General features: G+C 36.0%; 1 protein-coding gene across 1 annotated transcript; it reads left to right on the top strand.

Moving 5' to 3' along the window:
• Window positions 1-1,572: 1,572 nt before the first annotated feature.
• Window positions 1,573-19,426, top strand: ihhb (Indian hedgehog signaling molecule b). The gene is made up of 3 exons (XM_051111613.1): window positions 1,573-2,329; window positions 12,143-12,404; window positions 15,831-19,426. Exons 1-3 carry the CDS (start codon window positions 2,030-2,032, stop codon window positions 16,520-16,522), a joined length of 1,254 nt encoding a protein of 417 aa, XP_050967570.1. The 5' UTR covers window positions 1,573-2,029; the 3' UTR covers window positions 16,523-19,426.
• The last annotated feature ends 1,134 nt before the right edge of the window (window positions 19,427-20,560 follow it).

Raw genomic sequence — 20,560 nt, 5'->3', positions numbered from 1 at the left:
TTTTACAGTCCACCTTAACCAAACCAGTTTACATGCAGTAAATAAACAATTGACTTTCACAAATAAAAGTGGAAAAATAAAGGTTTTAAATAAGCTGAATACTTAATATAGTAATGCCATTATTAATAAAAAGTTAATACAGTTAATACAAAAGTAATGAAAAAGAAAAGTTTAGTGGTTTAATAATGAGCATCAGTAATAATAATGCATATATTTGGTAACACTTTGCAATAAGTTGTCATTTGTTGTCATTATTTAATGTATTAACTAACACGAACGAACAATGAACAATACATTTACGCTATTTATTAGTCTTTGTTAATGTTACAGTCATTCATTGTTCATGTTCGTTCACAGTTCATTAACTAATGTTAACAAACACAACTTGTGATTTTAATAATGCATTAGTAAATGCTGAAATTAACATTAACTTAGATAAATAAATGCTGTACAAATATTGTTCATTCTTAGTTCAGGTTAACTAACGAACCTTATTGTAAAATGTTACCATTTTATTTTATTATTTTATTTTTAAATAGCACAAAAAATAATTTAAAGATTTTTGTACTATTCCAATATTTCTATTTGTTTATAGAATTTATAAAATATGTTTTCTGCACTGTCACACTTTTGCTGATGATCTGTCCCTCCTTAACTAAAAAAAGTGTTGTCACAAATTAATTGAAAAAAAAAAAAGAAAACACTTTTGCATGGTCCACCTAAACAAATCAGTTTATGAAAAAAAAGGTAAGCGAGTTTATAAATAAATAAATATAAAAAAAATTAACATAGGCCATTTACTGTCTAAAGTAGAAATGATAAAATAAAATATTGGAATAAAACGAAAAAAATTGAGATATAAATTGCATTATTCATGAAGTAATTTTGCTGTCAAACAATTAATCGCAATTATTCGCATCCAAAATAAATGTTTTTATTTACGTAATATATGTATGTGCACTGTGTATATTTATGGTGTGTACATATAAGAAAAATGTTATTTTTATATATTAAATATTTTGTATATAATATAAATTATATGTAAATACATGTAAATATTTTTGAAATATATACTGTGTGTGTGTATTTACATGTACATAATACATATAAACATTAGACACATTATGTAAACAAAAACTTTTTGGATGCAATTAATCGTTTGACAGCACTGAAATGTATATAATTTCAATGGATTAATAATGAGCATAAAAAATGAAATTTTAAATGTTCAAATTGTCAGTCATGTTAAGGACTCGTCTCCAAGTGATAGTCGTGTGTGTGTGTGTTTGTTTAAGTACTCTATGTGTGCTGACGTACCGTCGACAGGCAGTAGAGCATTGCTGCTGTGGTTCAAAGAACTGGACACATCAGGGTCCGAGAGTCCAGACCTGTAATGCGCCTGCTGTTTGTCTCGCGTCTTGGCAGCCGCCGGTTGCGGTACAGGGGGAGAGCGGCAGGGCTGATAAAGCGCGTCTGCCCGGAGGGGTGGAGAGGAGGGCAGAGACAGACAGAGGGCAGGACTGGCAGGGTGCGGCTGCTTCAGTAGCATCTGAGCTCGGGTCACTTCCATTTCCATCTCAACTCAGAGCCGCGCGCCACAGCGCAGTAGTCAAACAGCCGAGCCGGGAGCCAGAAACCGCTGCGGGGACGCACACTCTGACCGCGGCTCTGCGCAACCAGGACCCGCCTGCAGGCGACTCTAAACGCGCGTGCCAAGATAAACGGAACTTCTCTATTTATTCCCCCTGTCTCCGCTTGGACTGAGAGAAAGCGAGTTTTACAGACCTGAGAGGAGGACCGACGAGCTGGCACCAGCCTCACCGCCTGAGGAACCCTACGTTTGCCGGGGTGTCTTTCCGTGCGTAAAAGGATGGTGAGCGCCAGGTGTCCTAATAGACTGGTCCTCCTCCCCCTCCGGTAATCTTGTGCGGGGACTGAAGCTGAGATTGGGGGGAGGAGGGTCGCTTTGCCATTATCTTCACCATCTTCGACACTCCATCTTTTGGAGTGCCCGCTGGCACCGGTTGGCATGAGACTCTCCACAGCGGCGGCGCTCCTCACCGGCTTCATGTTGGCTTTCTCGCCGGCGTACGACAGCTGTGGACCGGGCAGAGGTTACGGCAAGAGACGGACTCCAAGGAAACTCACGCCTCTCGCCTATAAGCAGTTCAGCCCGAACGTTGCCGAAAAAACGCTGGGAGCCAGTGGGAGATATGAGGGGAAGATAACCCGCAACTCCGAGCGCTTTAAAGAGCTCACGCCCAACTACAACCCAGACATCATCTTCAAGGATGAGGAGAACACAGGTGCGGACCGCATGATGACGCAGGTGAGGCAGACACGCGGAAATGTTTCACAAGCCTAGTTAGGTAGGCTTATTGTTGATTTATTAGTTGAGATTTCTATCCTAAAGAATTACACTTGCGTTACACTCTCAGAAAAAAAGTTGTAACAGCGGTACCTAAACGCACACAACCTAAAAGGCGCATCTTTGTGCATTATTTACCTCTCAAAAGTATGCATTAGTGCTTAAAGTGGAAGTATTAGTAGCTAAAGTGTACATATTAGTATTACCACCCCAGTGAGAGTTGTGTATCTTTCAAAAGGTCAGTTCTTTTGAAATTGAGATGGATACATCAATGGTTTGTATGTATGGTTTGTTAGGATAATACTGAGAAAATCGCCTTTAAAATTGTCCAAATGAAGTTCTTAGCCATGCATATTACTGATCAAAAATTAAGTTTTGATATATTTACAGTAGGAAATTTACAAAATATCTTCATGGAACATTATTATCCTAATGATTTTTGGCATAAAAGAAAAATCGATCATTCTGACCCATACAATGTATTGTTGGCTATTGCTACAAATATACCCATGCTACTTATGACTGGTTTTGTGGTCCAGGGTCACGTATGTCGTTCCTAACCTGTGTGGCTCTCCGTCTTCTGTGGAATATAAAAGAAGATATTTTGTGAAATGCATCTGTGTTTTTATCCGTTCACTGGAAGTCAATAGTAAACAAAACTGTTTGGTTACAAACTTTTTCAAAGAATCTTCATTTGTGTTCAGCAGAAGAAAGAAAGTGATGCAAGTTTAGTTTGAAACTGCAACCCTTAGGTTGCCAGATCTTTAAGCTAGACCACACCACTCTATGCTTCATGCAAAAAGAGTACTAATACTCTTTCTAAAATTAAATTTTATTGTAAAGTTGTCTTTTTCAAGATCAGGTACATTAGTTCAGGGTACTGTGGGCATCAGTAAATGCAGGTAATTCAGAAAATATGATAAAGAAGGTCTGTAAATTATTAGTTTAAACTGATTTCACTCATAACATCTGGGTCAGCATGTGGTAAAGGGTCTTTATCTGTGGCAGAATGGTGATTGTGCATGGATGAGTGAGGTTTGAACCTACAACCCTACGTTTCCAACCCACGTCTTCAGTCATTAGTGCAGTATTTCCAATGCTGTTGTTTAATTTACCATACAGTGTCCTTTGCCCAGTAAATCAGTTTCCTGTCACATTGTCCTACTGTCAAAATTGTTGTGGACCTCAATAAATGCCAGGGATTTGGTTTGAAAACTTCTTGACGTCTTGAAAATATGGTCAAGAAAATATGCAAATTTAAAGATCATTGTATAGTTGAGACTTCACTTATAACAGAGACAGACCACCTGGAATAACATGTGGTTTGGTGTCAGTATGTTGAGTTTATGGCTTAATCACTATGGGACTCGAACCTGCAACCCTTAAGTTACCTTCCCTATCAATGTGGACCCTTTGTTCAGGTCACTTTTCTTTTACTACTGTCTTATAGGTGAAAAATGTTTGTGGACACTGATGTTTATATAGAGACCACTGTTTTTTTTTTTTGGTTTTTTTTTTCACTGAAAAGTGAAAATCCTTGAGTTCATTTAAGGTTTCAGGTCTTTCAGTCTTCATAACAGAGAATATGGGGGCAGGTTTCGTCAAATTAAAGACACAGTAGCCGTCAGGTTATTTTATAACCACATATTTGAACTTTCTCCCACAGGGCCCTTGCTCAATTTATGTGAATGAATGAACGCAAAGGGGTGACTGTCAATAAAGTGGAATGGAAGGGAAACCTGAAACGTTTAATTAAAACAGTGCCGTCGCTGTTTTAAGCGCGATTGGAAAAGAAAACATTAAAACGGCCCTTGTAGATTGAGCATGACCTGTGACTGTTTTAATGTTTACCCGTATGCTTAAACACGACCGCTCGTGATTAACGGCGTACACCCCCTTCGCGAACCGTCAGATATTTTTTACGACGTTGATGTGGTACCGAGCGGAATTTATTTGACTCCGATCTCCCCCTCACCTAAAAGTATTTATATCAGCTCTTTCCCCTCTGAATGCCCACATGTTAATATCCAGGAGAGAGCCACGTGGGAACTGAGGAGGGGCTCGTAGATCTCACCCCGTCTTTACCTGTCACCTCTCCGGCGAGCGCCGCGCTCGTTTACCTGACCTTCGCTCGATTTATGAGGGCCAAACTGCGGCGACTGCTGGAGACAACCTCTGGTCTGTTTTTCCTTTTTATTCTGTGTTATTTTTTTGTTTGTTTTTGTGGCATACGTGTGTAAAAATAGTCGGCTTCGCATGCATTTAAGCCTTAATTACACACATATTTTTCTCCACCTTATTTTTGATTCAGCGGCGAGCGGCCCCGGCGCTCTCATACAGGCGCGAGTGTTCAGGGCCCCGCGCCATCGGTGCGCGCCGGGTGAATGTTTGTGTAGCCCGCGGTTAGTGTGAAGGCTCTCCTCCTGAAAACCCGTCGATCTCCGCTTTGAAAGCAAAACTAACAGAGTTCACGGGCTGATTTATGAAGTCCAGTTCACTTTTGCAACCACAACGAAAAAAGCTGAAATCCACACCGCTATGTGAATAGGCATCTATTACGGCTCGCCGAGTCGCTATTCTTATCGTCCAATCCGGAGACGTGCTCGGAAAAGGTCTTCATAAATATCTACATTTGCATTCTTATGACTAAAAGCACATCTTTTTCCATTCAGATTGGCATTTCTGAAATCATGCCAAATGCACATATTTCTAGTTAACCTTAAACTACCGTTTCCTTCCGCAGGTCACCATAAACCGGTTTTGCAGTCTTAGAGTTTATCATTCTTGGGTCTTTTTAGATTCACTGAAATGCTTCAAAGTCCAGGAACTCGTTGTTTTAACTTCTGGATTGGGGAAACCTTGACTCTATTAAAATGTCTATTAGCTTCACTCTCGTATATGTGGAAAGAGCAAGATGCATCTAAAATCGAATTCGGTCCCATAAATCTAACAAGTGACACTGAGGGTTTTGTCCTTTACTCAGAAATGAAAACTTAGTCATTCTGTTGTTCCAAACTTGTGTGGTTTTCAAAGGAGATGTGTTTGAAAAAGTTCACACTGTTCTATTCTTTATAATGGAGTCATTCACTAAAAATCTTGGCCTTTGCCATATAGTTCAAATCTCATTTGTTTGCATATTCAAACTTATCCTAATCAGTTATGAGACGTGTGAGAACCAGCGTTTGGCATCTTATGTCAAACCTAGTGTGCTTTGTAGTTTAAATATGTACAAATGCAAATGAAATCTGTAGAGTTCTGCATTGGTGACATATTTTTGTTGGCCAGTCTAGAAGTTAGCTCCCTTGACAAAAAGCCACGTTCATTGGTATTTGGATTATTACAGAATATTTGTGCTCTGAGACCAACAAAAGTTGGTTTTGTTAATCAAGATAATCTTCACAAACAACTTTTAAAGGAGAAGTTCACTTCCAGAACGTAAATTCCCTGATGATTTACTCATCCCCATGTCATCCAAGATGCTCATGTCTTTCTTTATTCATTTGCAAAGAAATTAAGGTTTTTGAGCAAAACATTCCAGGATTTTTCTCCATATAGTGGACTTCAATGGTGGGAAATGGGTTAAAAGTCCAAATTGCGGTTTCAATTTCAATGCAGCTTCAAAGGGCTCTACACAATCCCAGCTGAGGAATAAACGATCAGTCATTTTCTTAAAACAATGAAAATATATATACTTTTTAATCACAAATGCTCGTCTTGCATCAACCAGGACCTTTACGCAATGATGTTGGAAAGGTCACGCATGATGTAGGCGGAAACACCGACCCTGTGTTTACAAAGCGAATGTGCAAAGAAAGTCAAATGCCCATTACAAAAAAAGGGTAAAACAATGATGTTGGATGATTTTGAAGTTGGGGGAGAAAATGAGATGGAGTTTTTCACCCCACACTACCTTTTTGAACCAAAGTACACAGATTAAGAACTATATATATATATATATATATATATATATTATTTTTATATTTAAGAAAATGACTGATCGTTTTGCTAGATAAGACCCTTATTTCTTGGCTGGGATCATGTAGAGCCTTTCGAAGCTTCAGTGAAACTGCAATTTGGACTTTCAAACTGTTGGCTCCCATTGAAGTCCACTAAATGGAGAAAAATCCTGGAATGTTTTCCTCAAAAACCTTAATTTCTTTGCGACTGAAGAAAGAAAGACATCAGCATCTTGGATGACATGGGGGTGAGTAAATTGTCAGGAAATTTTTATTCTGGAAATGAACTAATCCTTTAATTAATTCTGAAACCTAAACAGTCTCCAGAAGTAAAAAGATTAAGTTAAAAAAATAAAGTACGCCACAGTCGCATGAGTTCAACTTCTCCACCATTAAGCTTCCAACATCTCTATTAATCTTTAGGGAACACTGGGCATTGAGGCTTAATATAACGTAAATGATGTCTCTTACTGAAATATGTAGTAGAAAACCCATTAAATATTTGCGTTATTTAAAAAAATCCAAATTTTTATATACGTATTTTGGACTATGGGGCTAAAGTGGAGAAAACAAAGATGCAGGTCTTTAGGAAGTTTTATTAATCCACAGGCATCTCTCCATTTTTTTCTCCTCTTCTTATAACTAGGAAAGCAGTGAAGACTTGCATCCCTTCTTTTGTTGCCCTTTGACTGAAAATTACAACCAAAAGCTGCACAATGTGGCATCGTATCAGTATTTTATTTTCAAATAAAAGTGCAACCGTTCTACATAATCAAGATAATGGGCCGCCCATAATCCAAAATATGTATAGAACGATGTAGATTTTTAAAATAATACACTAATACTATGCAACAATACAGTTAGTCCATGGTTCAATACATACCTCGGATTTTATCCACAGTTTTCGGTTCTAATAGCTTGCCACATCAGTGTGTTTTTTTGCAACAAAATAACAACAAAATACTCCTGTAAACATCTGTACATTGAAAAAAGCGTGGATTATTATATGTCTGCTTAATATATCTTTTGAGAGAGGTATTATTTTTTTATTTTTACACAAAATAGGATGAGTTTCATTCATACTGGATACCAGAGGGTGCCCTCGTTCAGAAAATCCACATATGTGTCAAAGAAGTATCAGTGATTACGTTCAGTTCCAGCCAGGAAATCGCTAATATGGATAAAGGCATCGCTATTGCTGTAACTGAATAAAAACAAGATATAACGTTAAACGTTTTGAATGATGAAATGTAAGGACTATAAACACTCGTCTGCAATAATATGTGGTTTATCTGTGTTCTTCAAGCCATCTTGTGTATTTTCATAATGATTAAGTATATCTGTAAGCCATTGCTAATTGATATACATAGAATATGCTTGTAGAATATATTGTCTGCCTCATTCTGTGATATGAAGCCACATCAGGAATATTACTTGCATAAGGAAGTTAATTTAAACACTCGACTGATATAAAAACAAGTTATGTTTTTTATAATTTTTGTTTTTAGTTGTTAAGTTGTTTCAACTTAAAAAAGTGTTTTTGCTGCTTTAAAATTTTAAGTTTAGTCAACATGAAATGTTAAGTTGTACTACATTGAAAATGGATATTTGAACATTTGAATGTGGATATTTGAGTTGAATAAACTTAAAATTTTAAGACAGCACGAACACTTACTCTGTTGAAACAACTTTTTTTTAAGTTTTTTTTTTTTTTTTTTACAGTGTATTTCAGTAACGGACATCATTTACGTTAAAGGTGCAATAGGAGATCTTGGAAAATGCTAACTTTAGTCTGTTAGCACTGAAAGCGAACGTCCCACCCTCCCTGCAAATCGCCGTCCAAAGCCACGCCTCCCGAATGCATAAACACACACAGACTAGACGACCAGAGATATGTTCAACAGCCCAGAATAGGAAAACTGAGTGGTGCTAATAATGCAGGGGAGCAAGAAGATGGCGTATTTTCCAGAGTTTAATAAAACGTCCCACGCGTTGACACACTCGTCCACATACATAATTGCGCGAGGAAAAATGTACACAAGCGTGCATCCAACTCAGGTCACAAACAGAAAGGAAATGAATAAAATAAAGAGAGACAGATGTGGGTAGAGCGAGTCATCTCTTCACCTTTCCAGAATGTACAGACACACGTTATGCACATGCGCAGTCTGTTACAAAACTACCGTAAATGCTCTAGTAGCTGTTACAACATCACATGTCATTAACTGTGAGAACATTTTGTAGTACAGTTAGTAAAAGTATTACAGTACCAGGACGGAAGATCAGGGGCCAGTTGCATAAAAGGTTAAGACTAGTCTTAAAAGTAAGCCAGCTATTTTTTTTCTTTAAAGCTGGTCGTCATTATTTAAATTCAGTTACATAAAAATGTAGATTAGTCTAAGTTGAATCCAAAAAATAAGACTGATTACCCTTTGGCTAACTGCTAGCTGGTCAAACTAGCTCTTAAGACACTGTCTTAACATAGAGGCTAAGTTTATGCAACTGGCCCCAGGTTGTTGATGTTTGGCTGTCATTCGCGCTCTGCAAAGCGTTCGTGAACGTGCTGATGATGTATCCTATCTGCGCGAATAGGTATGCAAATACATATTTGACAGGCAGGTAGGAAAACCATTTAAAACGCTCAAACCGAGAGTTTTGATTGGACGAATATTTCTTGGTCCTGTGCCTTCCACAGAATTTGGACCACTTAACTTAATGATTGCTATCGACATGTGAAGAGACTTTTAACCAGCATGACAAAAAATGTTTCCGAAGACCATCACCTATTGCACCTTCAAGCCATACAAGTCTTAATACCCAGGTTTTGCTTTAAAGTTGGGAAGTGTGAGTTGTAGAAGTTAGCAAGAGCATGAGTGTGAACACAATAAGGCTGTAAAAATGGACTAGTGAGTAAATGACTGTTCCTGCTCTGCACTATGACATTTAGTTTCCCCGACAAGCTTTGTAGTCCCATTTAGCCACTTAATAGCAACCACCTTTTTCAAAACATGAAAAGCTTAAAAAAATCACAGGGGGTATTTCTGGATTTTATGTCGTAGATAAAAAGGTGAAAATACCTTGAGGTTGTACTAAACACAGACCTTATTCCAGGCGTTAACTAAAAGCCCATTCAAAAAACCCATTGATTTTGAGACATTGGAACCAGAAAAACTTTTCAAGGTTTTAGGATTTCTGCAGTGAATAACGACTTAAATTTTGTAACTTTCACACAGTTACTGTGTTGTATCAACTTTAGAAGACTTGAAATATAATGCATTAATCATATGGACCATATTTTATTACATTTTATGATTTTTTTTTTGGTGTCTGCTAACCTTATATTTTATATATCATTTGAGAAAGAGCAGTGTGAACATTCTTCAAAACATCTTGTTTTGTGATGCATGAAGCAAAGCAAACCAAGGGTTTGCACATATACGGTTTTGCATGCAAGTAAGCATGTTTGAGTGTGGGAGAGTGTATTATCATTGTTGATGTTTTGACTGTAGTCTAAGCGTTTGCTGTACATGTTTTGGTTTCAGTGACCCTCAGAGACTCAACAGAGTGACTAAACACACTGCCACTGTATTTTCACATCTCATTTGCTCTCTCGTACCAGCTTTTGGACTCTGATGGCTTGATGGTGTCCATACAGACCAAGCTCGGCTCTAAGAGATACACCCTAATAGCAAAGACCTCTAATCGCTGAGCTAAGATTTAAACAGACAGTCCGCAGAGCTTCATAGAGTAGCTATTGAGTGGAAAGGTGGGTCTCCAGTTCTGCGAACAGAAATAGATGGTTTGATGGCACAACTATGTAGTGAGGACTTAGGATGGCGACATCAAAGAATCTCTGCCGTCACTCAGTAAGCAATTTGTGACCACTTAGTTGGTGGTTATCCAGTGACCTTGCATGTCTCGTGGCCTCTGGTTGAGACAGGGATTTATCAGCCCATGGGCTGAGTGTGTTTGTGCTAACCACAAATGCGTCAGTTCTACAAATGGCTGTCAGGATTATATTTGCCATTGCTCACTACGTTTCTCACCTAGCAACTGCTTGCCACAGTCTTTCTGACATGGGCATACTAAAATCCATATTTCTTGCAGGAAATTCACTGAGTCCAGACAATGGCCTTGTGTTCTTTCTCGCTCAGGCACGCAAAGCCTCCTTCTGTTTGTTTAATTGGTAACTTATGTATCAGAGTTCAGCATTCAGTTGAGTTAAATACTGTCACACTGGTCGTTTATGCTACATAAACCACCAGAAGTACATTTTTGTATATTTCATTGAGACAACGTGACTGATCTGCATATGAACTTGTTTTGCACTCATGTCATTAAGTTGATTGTTTTTCCAATGTAAAAATTTGTCAGTATAATCGTGGTTACTGTAATGTTTTACATTCGTAATTTCTGATTGTTTCACATTAAATGCATGTAGCCTGGAAGAACAACAGATCATAAAACACCATTATACTGAGGCACTTGCTGCTTTAGCTACCTGGCAAAGATATTTTAGTATCATTGATGCACTATTAGAGTTTTTATTAAAATTTTTAGTTATATATATATATATATATATATATATATAGTAGTACTTAAAGTTAACTAACGAAAATGATAAATGTTGCTTTGGTTAAATTTGTATTTGATTTTACATCAGTTATTGTTTTTTGTTTTTATGTCCTGTTTCATGTATTTTTACATTTTAATTATTTTCATTTGAAAAATAAATTAAGGAAAATTATTTTTTTTTTTATTTAGCAAGGATGCTTTAAATTGATCAAAAGTGATGATAAAGACATTTATAATGTTACAAAAGATTTCTATTTCAGATAAATGCTGTTCTTCTGAACTTTCTATTCATCAAAGAAACCTGAAGAAATTCTACTCAGCTGTTTTCAACATAATAATAATGAATGTTTTTTTGAGCAGCAAATCAGAATATTACAATGATTTCTGAAGGATCATGTGACTGGAGTAATGATGCTAAGAATTCAGCTTCGAAATCACAGGAATAAATTACATTTTAAAATATATTCAAATAGAAAACAGAAATTTTATATCTATTAAAAATATTTAAAAATTGTACAGTTTTGCTGTACTTTGGATCAAAGAAATGCAGGCTTGGTGAGCAGAAGAGACTTTTTTTAAAAGACTATAAAAATCTAACTGTTAAAAAAAAACGTAAACAATTTTCACTGAAAAATTGACAATAAATTTCATGTAACCATTCAGTAATGCATTTTGAAGTAGAAAGACTGAAATAGTATTTTCTTGTAAAATGTACTCCAAAATGTAATTTTAAAAAATTGTAAAAAAAAAAAAATATATATATATATATATAATAATAATAATCATATTATTGTTATTATTATTATTATTATTATTTATTTTTATTTTTTACATTTTCTTGTAAAATATAGTCCATGTTATTTACAACTTCCAAAAATTCCTTTTTTTTTTTTTCTTTTTTTTTTTTATGGTTGTGGTTTAAGTTCCTGATAATAACCCTGCTACCTGTTAATCATTTAATCACTTTTTTTTTTTTTTTTTTTTAATGATTTATTTTTGGCCTTTTTGGTTTTATTAAGATAGGACAGATCATAGCTGACAGGAAGTGAAGTGGGAGAGAGAGAAGGGGGGAAAGTCGGGAAAAGTCCTCGAGCTGGGATTCGAGCTCGGCACGCTCATAGCGCAAAGGCGCTGTATGTGGGCGCGCTGCCCACAAGGCTATCGGTGCCGACTATCATTTAATCACTTTTCACATTTAAGCATTTTACTTAAATATAACTTCTCATATGCTGTTTTATTGCAGCGATGTAAGGATAAGCTGAACTCTCTGGCCATCTCAGTGATGAACCTGTGGCCTGGCGTGCGTCTGCGAGTGACGGAGGGCTGGGATGAGGACGGCCATCACTCTGAAGAGTCTCTGCATTATGAGGGCAGGGCGGTTGACATCACTACCTCGGACCGCGACCGGAACAAGTACGCCATGCTGGCCCGTCTGGCGGTGGAGGCCGGCTTCGACTGGGTCTACTATGAATCCAAAGGCCACATACACTGCAGTGTTAAATCAGGTGAGAGAAGCTGTGTGTTTGTGTTGAGGTTGTGCAGGGGGGAAAGAGGTCAAGCGAGACACAGACTTGACCTTACAAAAAAATGTGGGAAAGGAAAACATACATGGTGGGATATTAGCATGTTCATTATGAATCAACTTGAAACAAGATTTGCATTTCATTTTACACTACCAGTCAAAAGTTTTTGAATGTTATTTAGAGAAGTCTCTTCTGCTCACTAATTCTGCATTTATTTGATCCAAAGTACAGCAAAAACAGTACAATTTTTGAAATATTTTAGTTTAATTATTCAGCATTTATCTAAAATAAAAGGTTTTTGCAACATTATACATTAAAAAGCTTATTTATTTATTTAGTTTTTATTTTTTGAGAAAGAAATGATAGAAATTAATACTTTTATTTAGCAAGGATGCTTTAAATTGATTAAAAGGGATGATAAAGACTTTTATAAGGTTACAAAAGATTTATATTTCGGATAAATGCTGTTCTTCAGAACTTTCTATTCATCAAAGAAACCTGAAAAAAATCTACTCAGCTGTTTTCAACATAATAATAAGAAAAATATTTTTTTTTGAGCGGCACATCAGAATACTAGAATGATTTCTGAAGGATCATGTGACTGGATTAATGGTGCTAAAAATTCAGCTTTGAAATCACAGGAATAAATTGCCTTTTTAAATATTTTAAATAGTAAAAATATTTCAGAATTTTCCTGTTTTTGCTGTACTTTGGATCAAATAAATGTAGGCTTGGTGAGCAGAAGAGACTTCTTCAAAAAACATTAAAAATCTTACTGTTCATAAACTTTGAACTGGTAGTGTAATTCTGCAATCAGATGTATTTCTGAGCAAAACAGGATATTTAATGAGAAAACAGAAGGACGGGACTTATTTTTGGGGAATTCATTGGACTGAAGAAATAGTGGACGTGGCGTAAACTGCCGTGTAAAAATTTGTGGCTCAGTAAGATTTTTTTAAAATAAAATTTAGAAAGAAATTAATACTTTTGTTTGGCAAGGATGCACTAAATTGATCAAAAGTGACAGTAAAACACATTTACAATGTTACAAAATATTCTGTAGTCCTAAAAATGCATGAAAAGCTGAAAAGCAACAACGTTTTAAACATTGATAATGAAAATAAATGTTTCTTCAGAACAAAAGCAGCATATTAGAATTATTTCTGAAGGATCTTGTGACAGTGAAGACTGAAGTAATAAATGACATAAAAAATAATAAAATATTTCAAAATAAATATAAATATGTTAATTTATTTATTTATTTATTTATTTATTATTTAATTAATTAATTTTTTTTTTTTTTTTAATTATTTTTAAATATGTTTTACTGTATTTTTTTAACAAATAAATGCAGCATTGGCAAGCATAAGAGACTTCCAAAACAGAAAATCGATACCAGACCTGCTAAAAATGTTTTTGTTTTTTTGGATAATGATGATGATGATAATAATTATTGATCTTTGTTACTTTTTTTAAAACTTGGAATAATGTGCACCAATAAATTATACAAAGTAAATAGTAAGTAGGATATTTGATTTCATGTTACCTTTTAATCTTTTTATTTTATTTCTTTATTTTTTTGTTTTTTGTTTTAAATCTAACCATAACTAACAAAGCTTCTCACAGCCATGTAATGTGAGAAGATGAGGGCAAGAGATGGACTGTTAGAGCATGTCTGTGGATACAGAAGGAATCACATTAGATTCCTGTTTCTGCACACAATTTGGATAATGAGCTAATGTAGAGAGCCATATTTGATTCATTTTGGGGTATCAGATGTAATTTCTTTGCTTCGTATGATTAGATTAAAACAGCACAATCTTGCAGCACTGGGCCGTCTGATGAATGCACACTTCTTTTTTCACCACTTCTAACATTTACCTTTCTTACTTTTCCAGCTATGCTTTACCTTGATCCTTATTTCCATGCAAGTTATGTAGCTTTATCATCTACCATTTAGCTCTTAGCATCCATAGCCATAGCAATTTAATCTATTCTATGATAAGAATTATTCAAATAGCGCACTCTGACAATGTAATATTCCTATATATTATTCTTATATTTTCTATTATGTAGTTTTGCTGTGAGGTGACCCTGGACCACAAAACGAGTTTTAAGTAGCATGGGTATATTTTTAGCAATAGCCAACAATACATTGTATGGGTCAAAATGATCGATTTTTCTTTTATGCCAAAAATCATTAGGATATTAAGTAAAGATTTCCTTCCGTAAATATATCAAAACTTAATTCAGATTAGTAATATGCATTGCTAAGAACCTTAAGATGATTTTCTTAATATTCTGATTTTTTTTTTTTTTTTTTTTTTTTTTTTTTTTTGCACACAAAAAGATTTCAGATTTTCAAATAGTTGTATCTCGGCCAAATATTGTCCTGTCCTAACAAACATACATCAATAGAAAGCTTATTTATTCAGCTTTCAGATGATCTGTAAATCTCAAATTTTTCAAAAAATGACCCTTATGACTGGATTTATGGTCCAGGGTCACATATAACAACAAGGTAAGACTAAAGTCATTCTCATTCACCCTTTCATACTTTATCACAACATAATATAATACATAATGGGTACATAATATAGTACCCATTAGTTCTGTGCACACACAGCTCTCAGAAAACGCCAAAGATTTGGCAGAATTGTAACATTTATCATTCAGAAACTTCCACTAATGCATGCTTATTTATTAAATATTTGACCAATAATTAAGTATCCATGTTTAAAGCATTTGACCATGTTTAAATGCATTCTGCAGATTTTCCTTCAAAAACACCACAGAAATGGAAAAACAAAATCTGGAGGTTGCATAGTTGTTTTTTGGCCCACCTCTCACAGAGATGTGATTTACCATTTTGTCTCTTACGTATATTGAATTTTATCATAAAATCTCTAATATTCATTATTTATTTCTCTGTTTTTCCCACTATTTTCTTTCTCTTCATTCTTTTTTCTCCTGTCCTTCCTGCCCAGATCGTTATGCAAGTCAGCTGTCCCTGACATGATCAGAAGGAAATCTAGCTTATATATATATTGTATATTGGTATGTATATATTGTAATTTGTACAAGAACTTAGAGGTAAAAAGGCAAGATTGCTGGCTGTGCCAGTCAAGTCAGAATCAGTCCACTAGGAGGCGCTCCTACACCAACATCCCAATAAAGAAGACATAAAAGTCCCACTTTGAGGACGCCACACTGATCCTATTTACCACTGAGGGAAACATCATAGGACCAACCAATGAACAAGGTGTTGAAGGCCAAAGGTATATCAACTAGTCAGAAGATTAGAAATGGGCTTGGGCATTGAATCCATTCTTTATTTCCTTAATGAAACATTTCTATTCCTTTCTTTCCCATTCCTCTCTTCCATTCCTTCCTCACACTTTTCTTCAGAGCACTCAGTAGCAGCAAAGACAGGTGGCTGTTTTCCTGGACGAGCTTTGGTGACAATGAAGGACGGCGTGGAAAAACCAATCCGGGATTTACAAACTGGGGACCTTGTTTTGGCCTCAACTGAAAGTGATGGGACAGGTGAGCTCGTCTACAGCGAAGTCCTCACCTTCCTGGATCGTAGCCCCATTACCCAGAAGCACTTTTACGTGATCAGGACTGAGGATGGGGCCAGCGTCTCCTTAACGGCAGCTCATTTACTGTTTGTCTGGGTTGGGAACTGCTCCAGCAGGGGACAGCCAAAGCCTGGATCTGGATCTCTCCAGACCATATTTGCCAGTGATGCCCAGCCAGGGCAGTGTTTGCTGATTGTTGATGAAGGGGAACTCAGGAAGGGTGTTTCACGGATCACTCGAGTGGAGGTGCAGGAGGACTGGGGGGCTTACGCACCGCTTACTGCCCATGGGACTTTGGTGGTGAATGGTGTGATGACCTCATGCTACGCCGCGGTGAATGAACAACGGCTAGCTCACTGGGCATTTGCACCTCTACGCCTGTTGTACAGCTGGAACGGACCGGATCGGATTTTTAAGAATGGCTTACACTGGTACTCTCAGGTCCTACTCAGTGTGGGAACACTACTGCTAGACTCAGAACTCTTCCACCCTTGGGCCTTAGAAAATCACGAAAGATGATGGATTAAAAGCGAACTCCGAGATGAAATGGAAATGACTGAATGCTCAGGGTTTATGACTTAAAGGATTAGTTCACTTCCAGAATAAAAAAATCCTGATAATTTACTCACCCCCATGTCATCCAAGATGTTCATGTTCTTTGGTTGAAAAGAAATTATGGTTTTTGAGGAAAACATTCCAGGATTTGTTTTCTTCATATATTGAACTTCAGTGGTGGCCGATAGGTTGAAGGTCCAATTTGCAGTTTCAATGCAGCTTTAAATTCCAGCCGAGGAATAAGGGGTCTTACCTAGCGAAACGATTTGTGATTTTCTAAAAAAAATTAAATTTATATACCTTGCTCTACAATGCACATGTGTGTCTTCACATGTGATTAGTTCTTCATTTGTGTACTTCAGTTCAAAAAGGTAGGGGGCGGCGAAAATCTCATCTCATTTTTTCCTCAAACTTCAAAATCGTCAGACATTGTTGTTTTATTTGTTTTTGTAAAAGCTGCTTGACTTTCTTTGTATGTTCACTTTGTAAACACTGGGTCAGTACTTCCGCCTGTGTCACACGTGTGATTACGTAATGCGTGAGGTCACACTAGTGCAAGATGTGCATTTGTGGTTAAAAAGTATACAATTTTAACTTTTTTTCAGAAAACGACTAATCGTTTTGCTAGATAAGACCCTTATTCCTTGACTGGGATTGTGTCCTTTGAAGCTACATTGAAACTGCAATTTGGACCTTCAACCTGTTGGCCACCATTGAAGTCCACTATATGGAGAAAAGTCTTGGAACGTTTTCCTCAAAAACCTTAATTTCTTATGACTGAAGGAAGACAGACATGAACATTTTGGATGACATGGGGGTGAGTAAGTTATCAGGTAATTTGTATTCTGGAAGTGAACTATTCCTTCAAGGGGATAGTGCTAAGTTAATGTGTACCGAAAGCAGACTTTTTAATGACGAAAGGTGAAGTGTGTGAATTCTGTGCAACAAGCAGAATTGCAAAAATAATATATAATGCCCATTGATGCAGATAGTCCAACTTCAAACTCATGCCATGGACCCTTTTTCACATTTCCAGGGTTCTCAGATCCCAAAAAAATGTAAACTCCTATGAAGTGCTGCAAGATGACATATTTTTGTAGGCCAAAACAAGTTCTCAATGGGTTTTTAAAAATGGTTTATTGGTTAAATGCCTGAAATTAAAGGGACAGTTCACCCAAAAATGAAAGTTCTATTAATTACTAGGGCTGCCCCCTAGTAGTCGACTAACCGTTAGTCAACAAGAATAGGCTTGGTCGACCAAAATTTTATTAGTCGCTTATTCAGAGAAAAAAAATCCACAGGAAGTGGCAAAGTTATGCAGTCTGTGACGGATCGTTAACCACTCTATGTGGTAATACAGTACATTGGGCAGGACATCCAAATGCTCACCTATTATTCATCGACCTCAAATATGACTTATCATCTAAAATATGCAAGTAGTAGCAACTTTACATGGTTGCACAATCTAATGTAAACTAAAAAATATGCGCTACTCAAGTGTAAGTGTGGAAGCTGAATAGTAGCGCACTCACTGCATGACAGATGGAGACGCCGGTGCGGTCACTTGCTCCTAAAATACTAAAATACTCATTTTTGGTCATACGGATAAAAGTAATACATCTTTCGAATCTATAAAGACTCTGTCTATTTGTGTGCACTTACAATAACAATGAAATGTTGTGCTTTTGTAAAATAATGAATGCAGACAGTATGCGCTTTCTGCCATCTCTGTCTCTGTGAACTTGAGGTCATCACTTCGAAACTCTGTGTAAAAATATATCTATAGAAAGCGAAATGTCTACTTTTAAATGAGCTAATTCGAAGCTTTAGTCAACGGCAGCCCTATTAATTACTTACCCTCAATGTCGTGTCAAACCCATAGGACCTTCACTCATCTTCAGAACACAAATTAAGATATTTTTGAGGAAATCCGAGAGCTTTGTAGTCCTGCAAAGACAGCAATGCAACTGACACGTTCAAGGCCCAGAAAGGTAGTAAGGACATTGTTAAAATAGTCCATGTAACATCAGTTTTTCAACCGTAATGTTATGAAGCTACAAAAATACTTTTGTGTGCAAAGAAAACAAAAATAACAACTTTGTTTAACAATTTCTTCTCTTCTTTGCTGGTCTTTGATGTGTGTTCACGAGAGTACCACAAGCTTGTCTTCTTTAATAATCTGAAAAATCCTATTGGCATTTCTTGAGGGAATCAGAGTGATGCAAACTTTAGGGTTGACCTACAAAAATATGTCGTCACTGCAGCACTCTATGCATTTAGCATCATCCCATTGAATAAAAAGGTCCATTGGTTGAGTCAGTATTGCCGCGTCAGATTTGTCAAGATGCGCAAACAAATGGAGCAATGTCAGTGTTTACACTTTTTGGGAGAATCATCATACTTATAGCTGTCTCATAAGCGAGAATAAAAAAAGTATTTCACATTGAAAAAAATTCCACACATCACCTTTAACTGTAAAGAACAGATGACAAACTGACCTCTTGTCTTGCTTCTTACAGAAATGCGAGAGACCAAACATTATGTGCCTTATATTTGTTCGCTATTCCCGTAATCCAGTCTCTTTCCTCGTTAGATTGTCATTAGTCTTAAAACGTTCTGTTAAACTATTTTTTACAAGTGCTTGTTATATCGTTAAGGTAATATAAGGTATTCAGGTAAAGTATTTAAAATCTATTTTTGAAATTAAACTTTATACAAATTATTTATTTTGCATCATATTTGCTCATATTTCTTTAATTCAATGATTTGTCATCTGTTGGATGTTTTGTCTGTCTCAGTGGTCCTCCAATTTGATCCCCCTTTTTTTTTTCCAGGACAATATTGGAAAGCCCTTCTGTCTAAGCTGATTTTTACCTCTGGTACTTTTGTTGTAATAAAAACTGGTTTAAAACCACTGGTCTATCTATGTAATTGTTCCCTGCTGGCTGAAAACAGTCAGTACAGTGTGCAAGAGAAGTCAGATGGCTTTAATGTAACAGGAATCCCACCAAACATGTGATATGACCCCAATGAATAGATAAACTCTCCTCTTACTAATGAGACCATGCAAACAAGGCATTTAGGCTAGTCTCATCTTTCAGTTCTCAAAAGGCTAAAACATTAGGCTAAAAATGACGACATTCAGAAGCTTTATTGCTGTTGTCTTATAGAAGACAACATGATTAACCTCTTTTAGTAAATATATTTAGTAACTATTAAAAATATGTGACCCTGGATCACAAAACCAGGCATAAGGGTATGAATAAGCTGAATAACTAAGCTTTCCATTAATGTATGGTTTGTCAGGATAAGACAATATATATTTGGCTGAGATACAATTTGAAAATCTTAAATCTGAGGGTGCAAAAAAATCTAAATATTGAGAAAATCACCTTTAAACTTGTCCAAATGAAGTTCTTAGCAATGCATATTACTAATCAAAAATTAAGTTTTGATATATTTACAGTAAAAAATGTACAAAATATCTTTATGGAACATGATCTTAACATCTTACTGATTTTTGGCATAAAAGAAAATTTTATCATTTTCACCCATATAATGTATTTTTGGCTATTGCTACAAATATATGCTACTTAAGACTATTATTGTGGTCCAGAGTCACATATTTAGTATAAATATTATAAATAATATTTAGTAACTATTATATTGCATTATTAGGTTTTGTTTTCTACACACCACTTATGTACGTTTAGATGTATTTTATTATTTATTGACACCCATTTTAATTAATGAATTAATTAACTTAATTCATTTTATTTAATTTTAAATCATTTTTGTCCCCTTAATCTTTCCAAAGACCCCCCAGCACTTTCTTGCAACTCCTAAGAGTTTGAAAACCCCTGTTATAACTGTCCAATAAGACTATTTATATATATATATATATATAAATAGTGATTGAGTTTACCTGTGCCTTTAAGAGAGTGTCTATAATAAGGAGTGGAAACATAATCCCTCTCTCTGTCTCTCTCTCTCTCTCTTTCT

The sequence above is a fragment of the Labeo rohita genome, chromosome 6 (genome assembly GCF_022985175.1).
Source record: "Labeo rohita strain BAU-BD-2019 chromosome 6, IGBB_LRoh.1.0, whole genome shotgun sequence".
NCBI lineage: Eukaryota > Metazoa > Chordata > Actinopteri > Cypriniformes > Cyprinidae > Labeo > Labeo rohita.
This window is presented reverse-complemented; position numbering and strand designations above follow the sequence as displayed.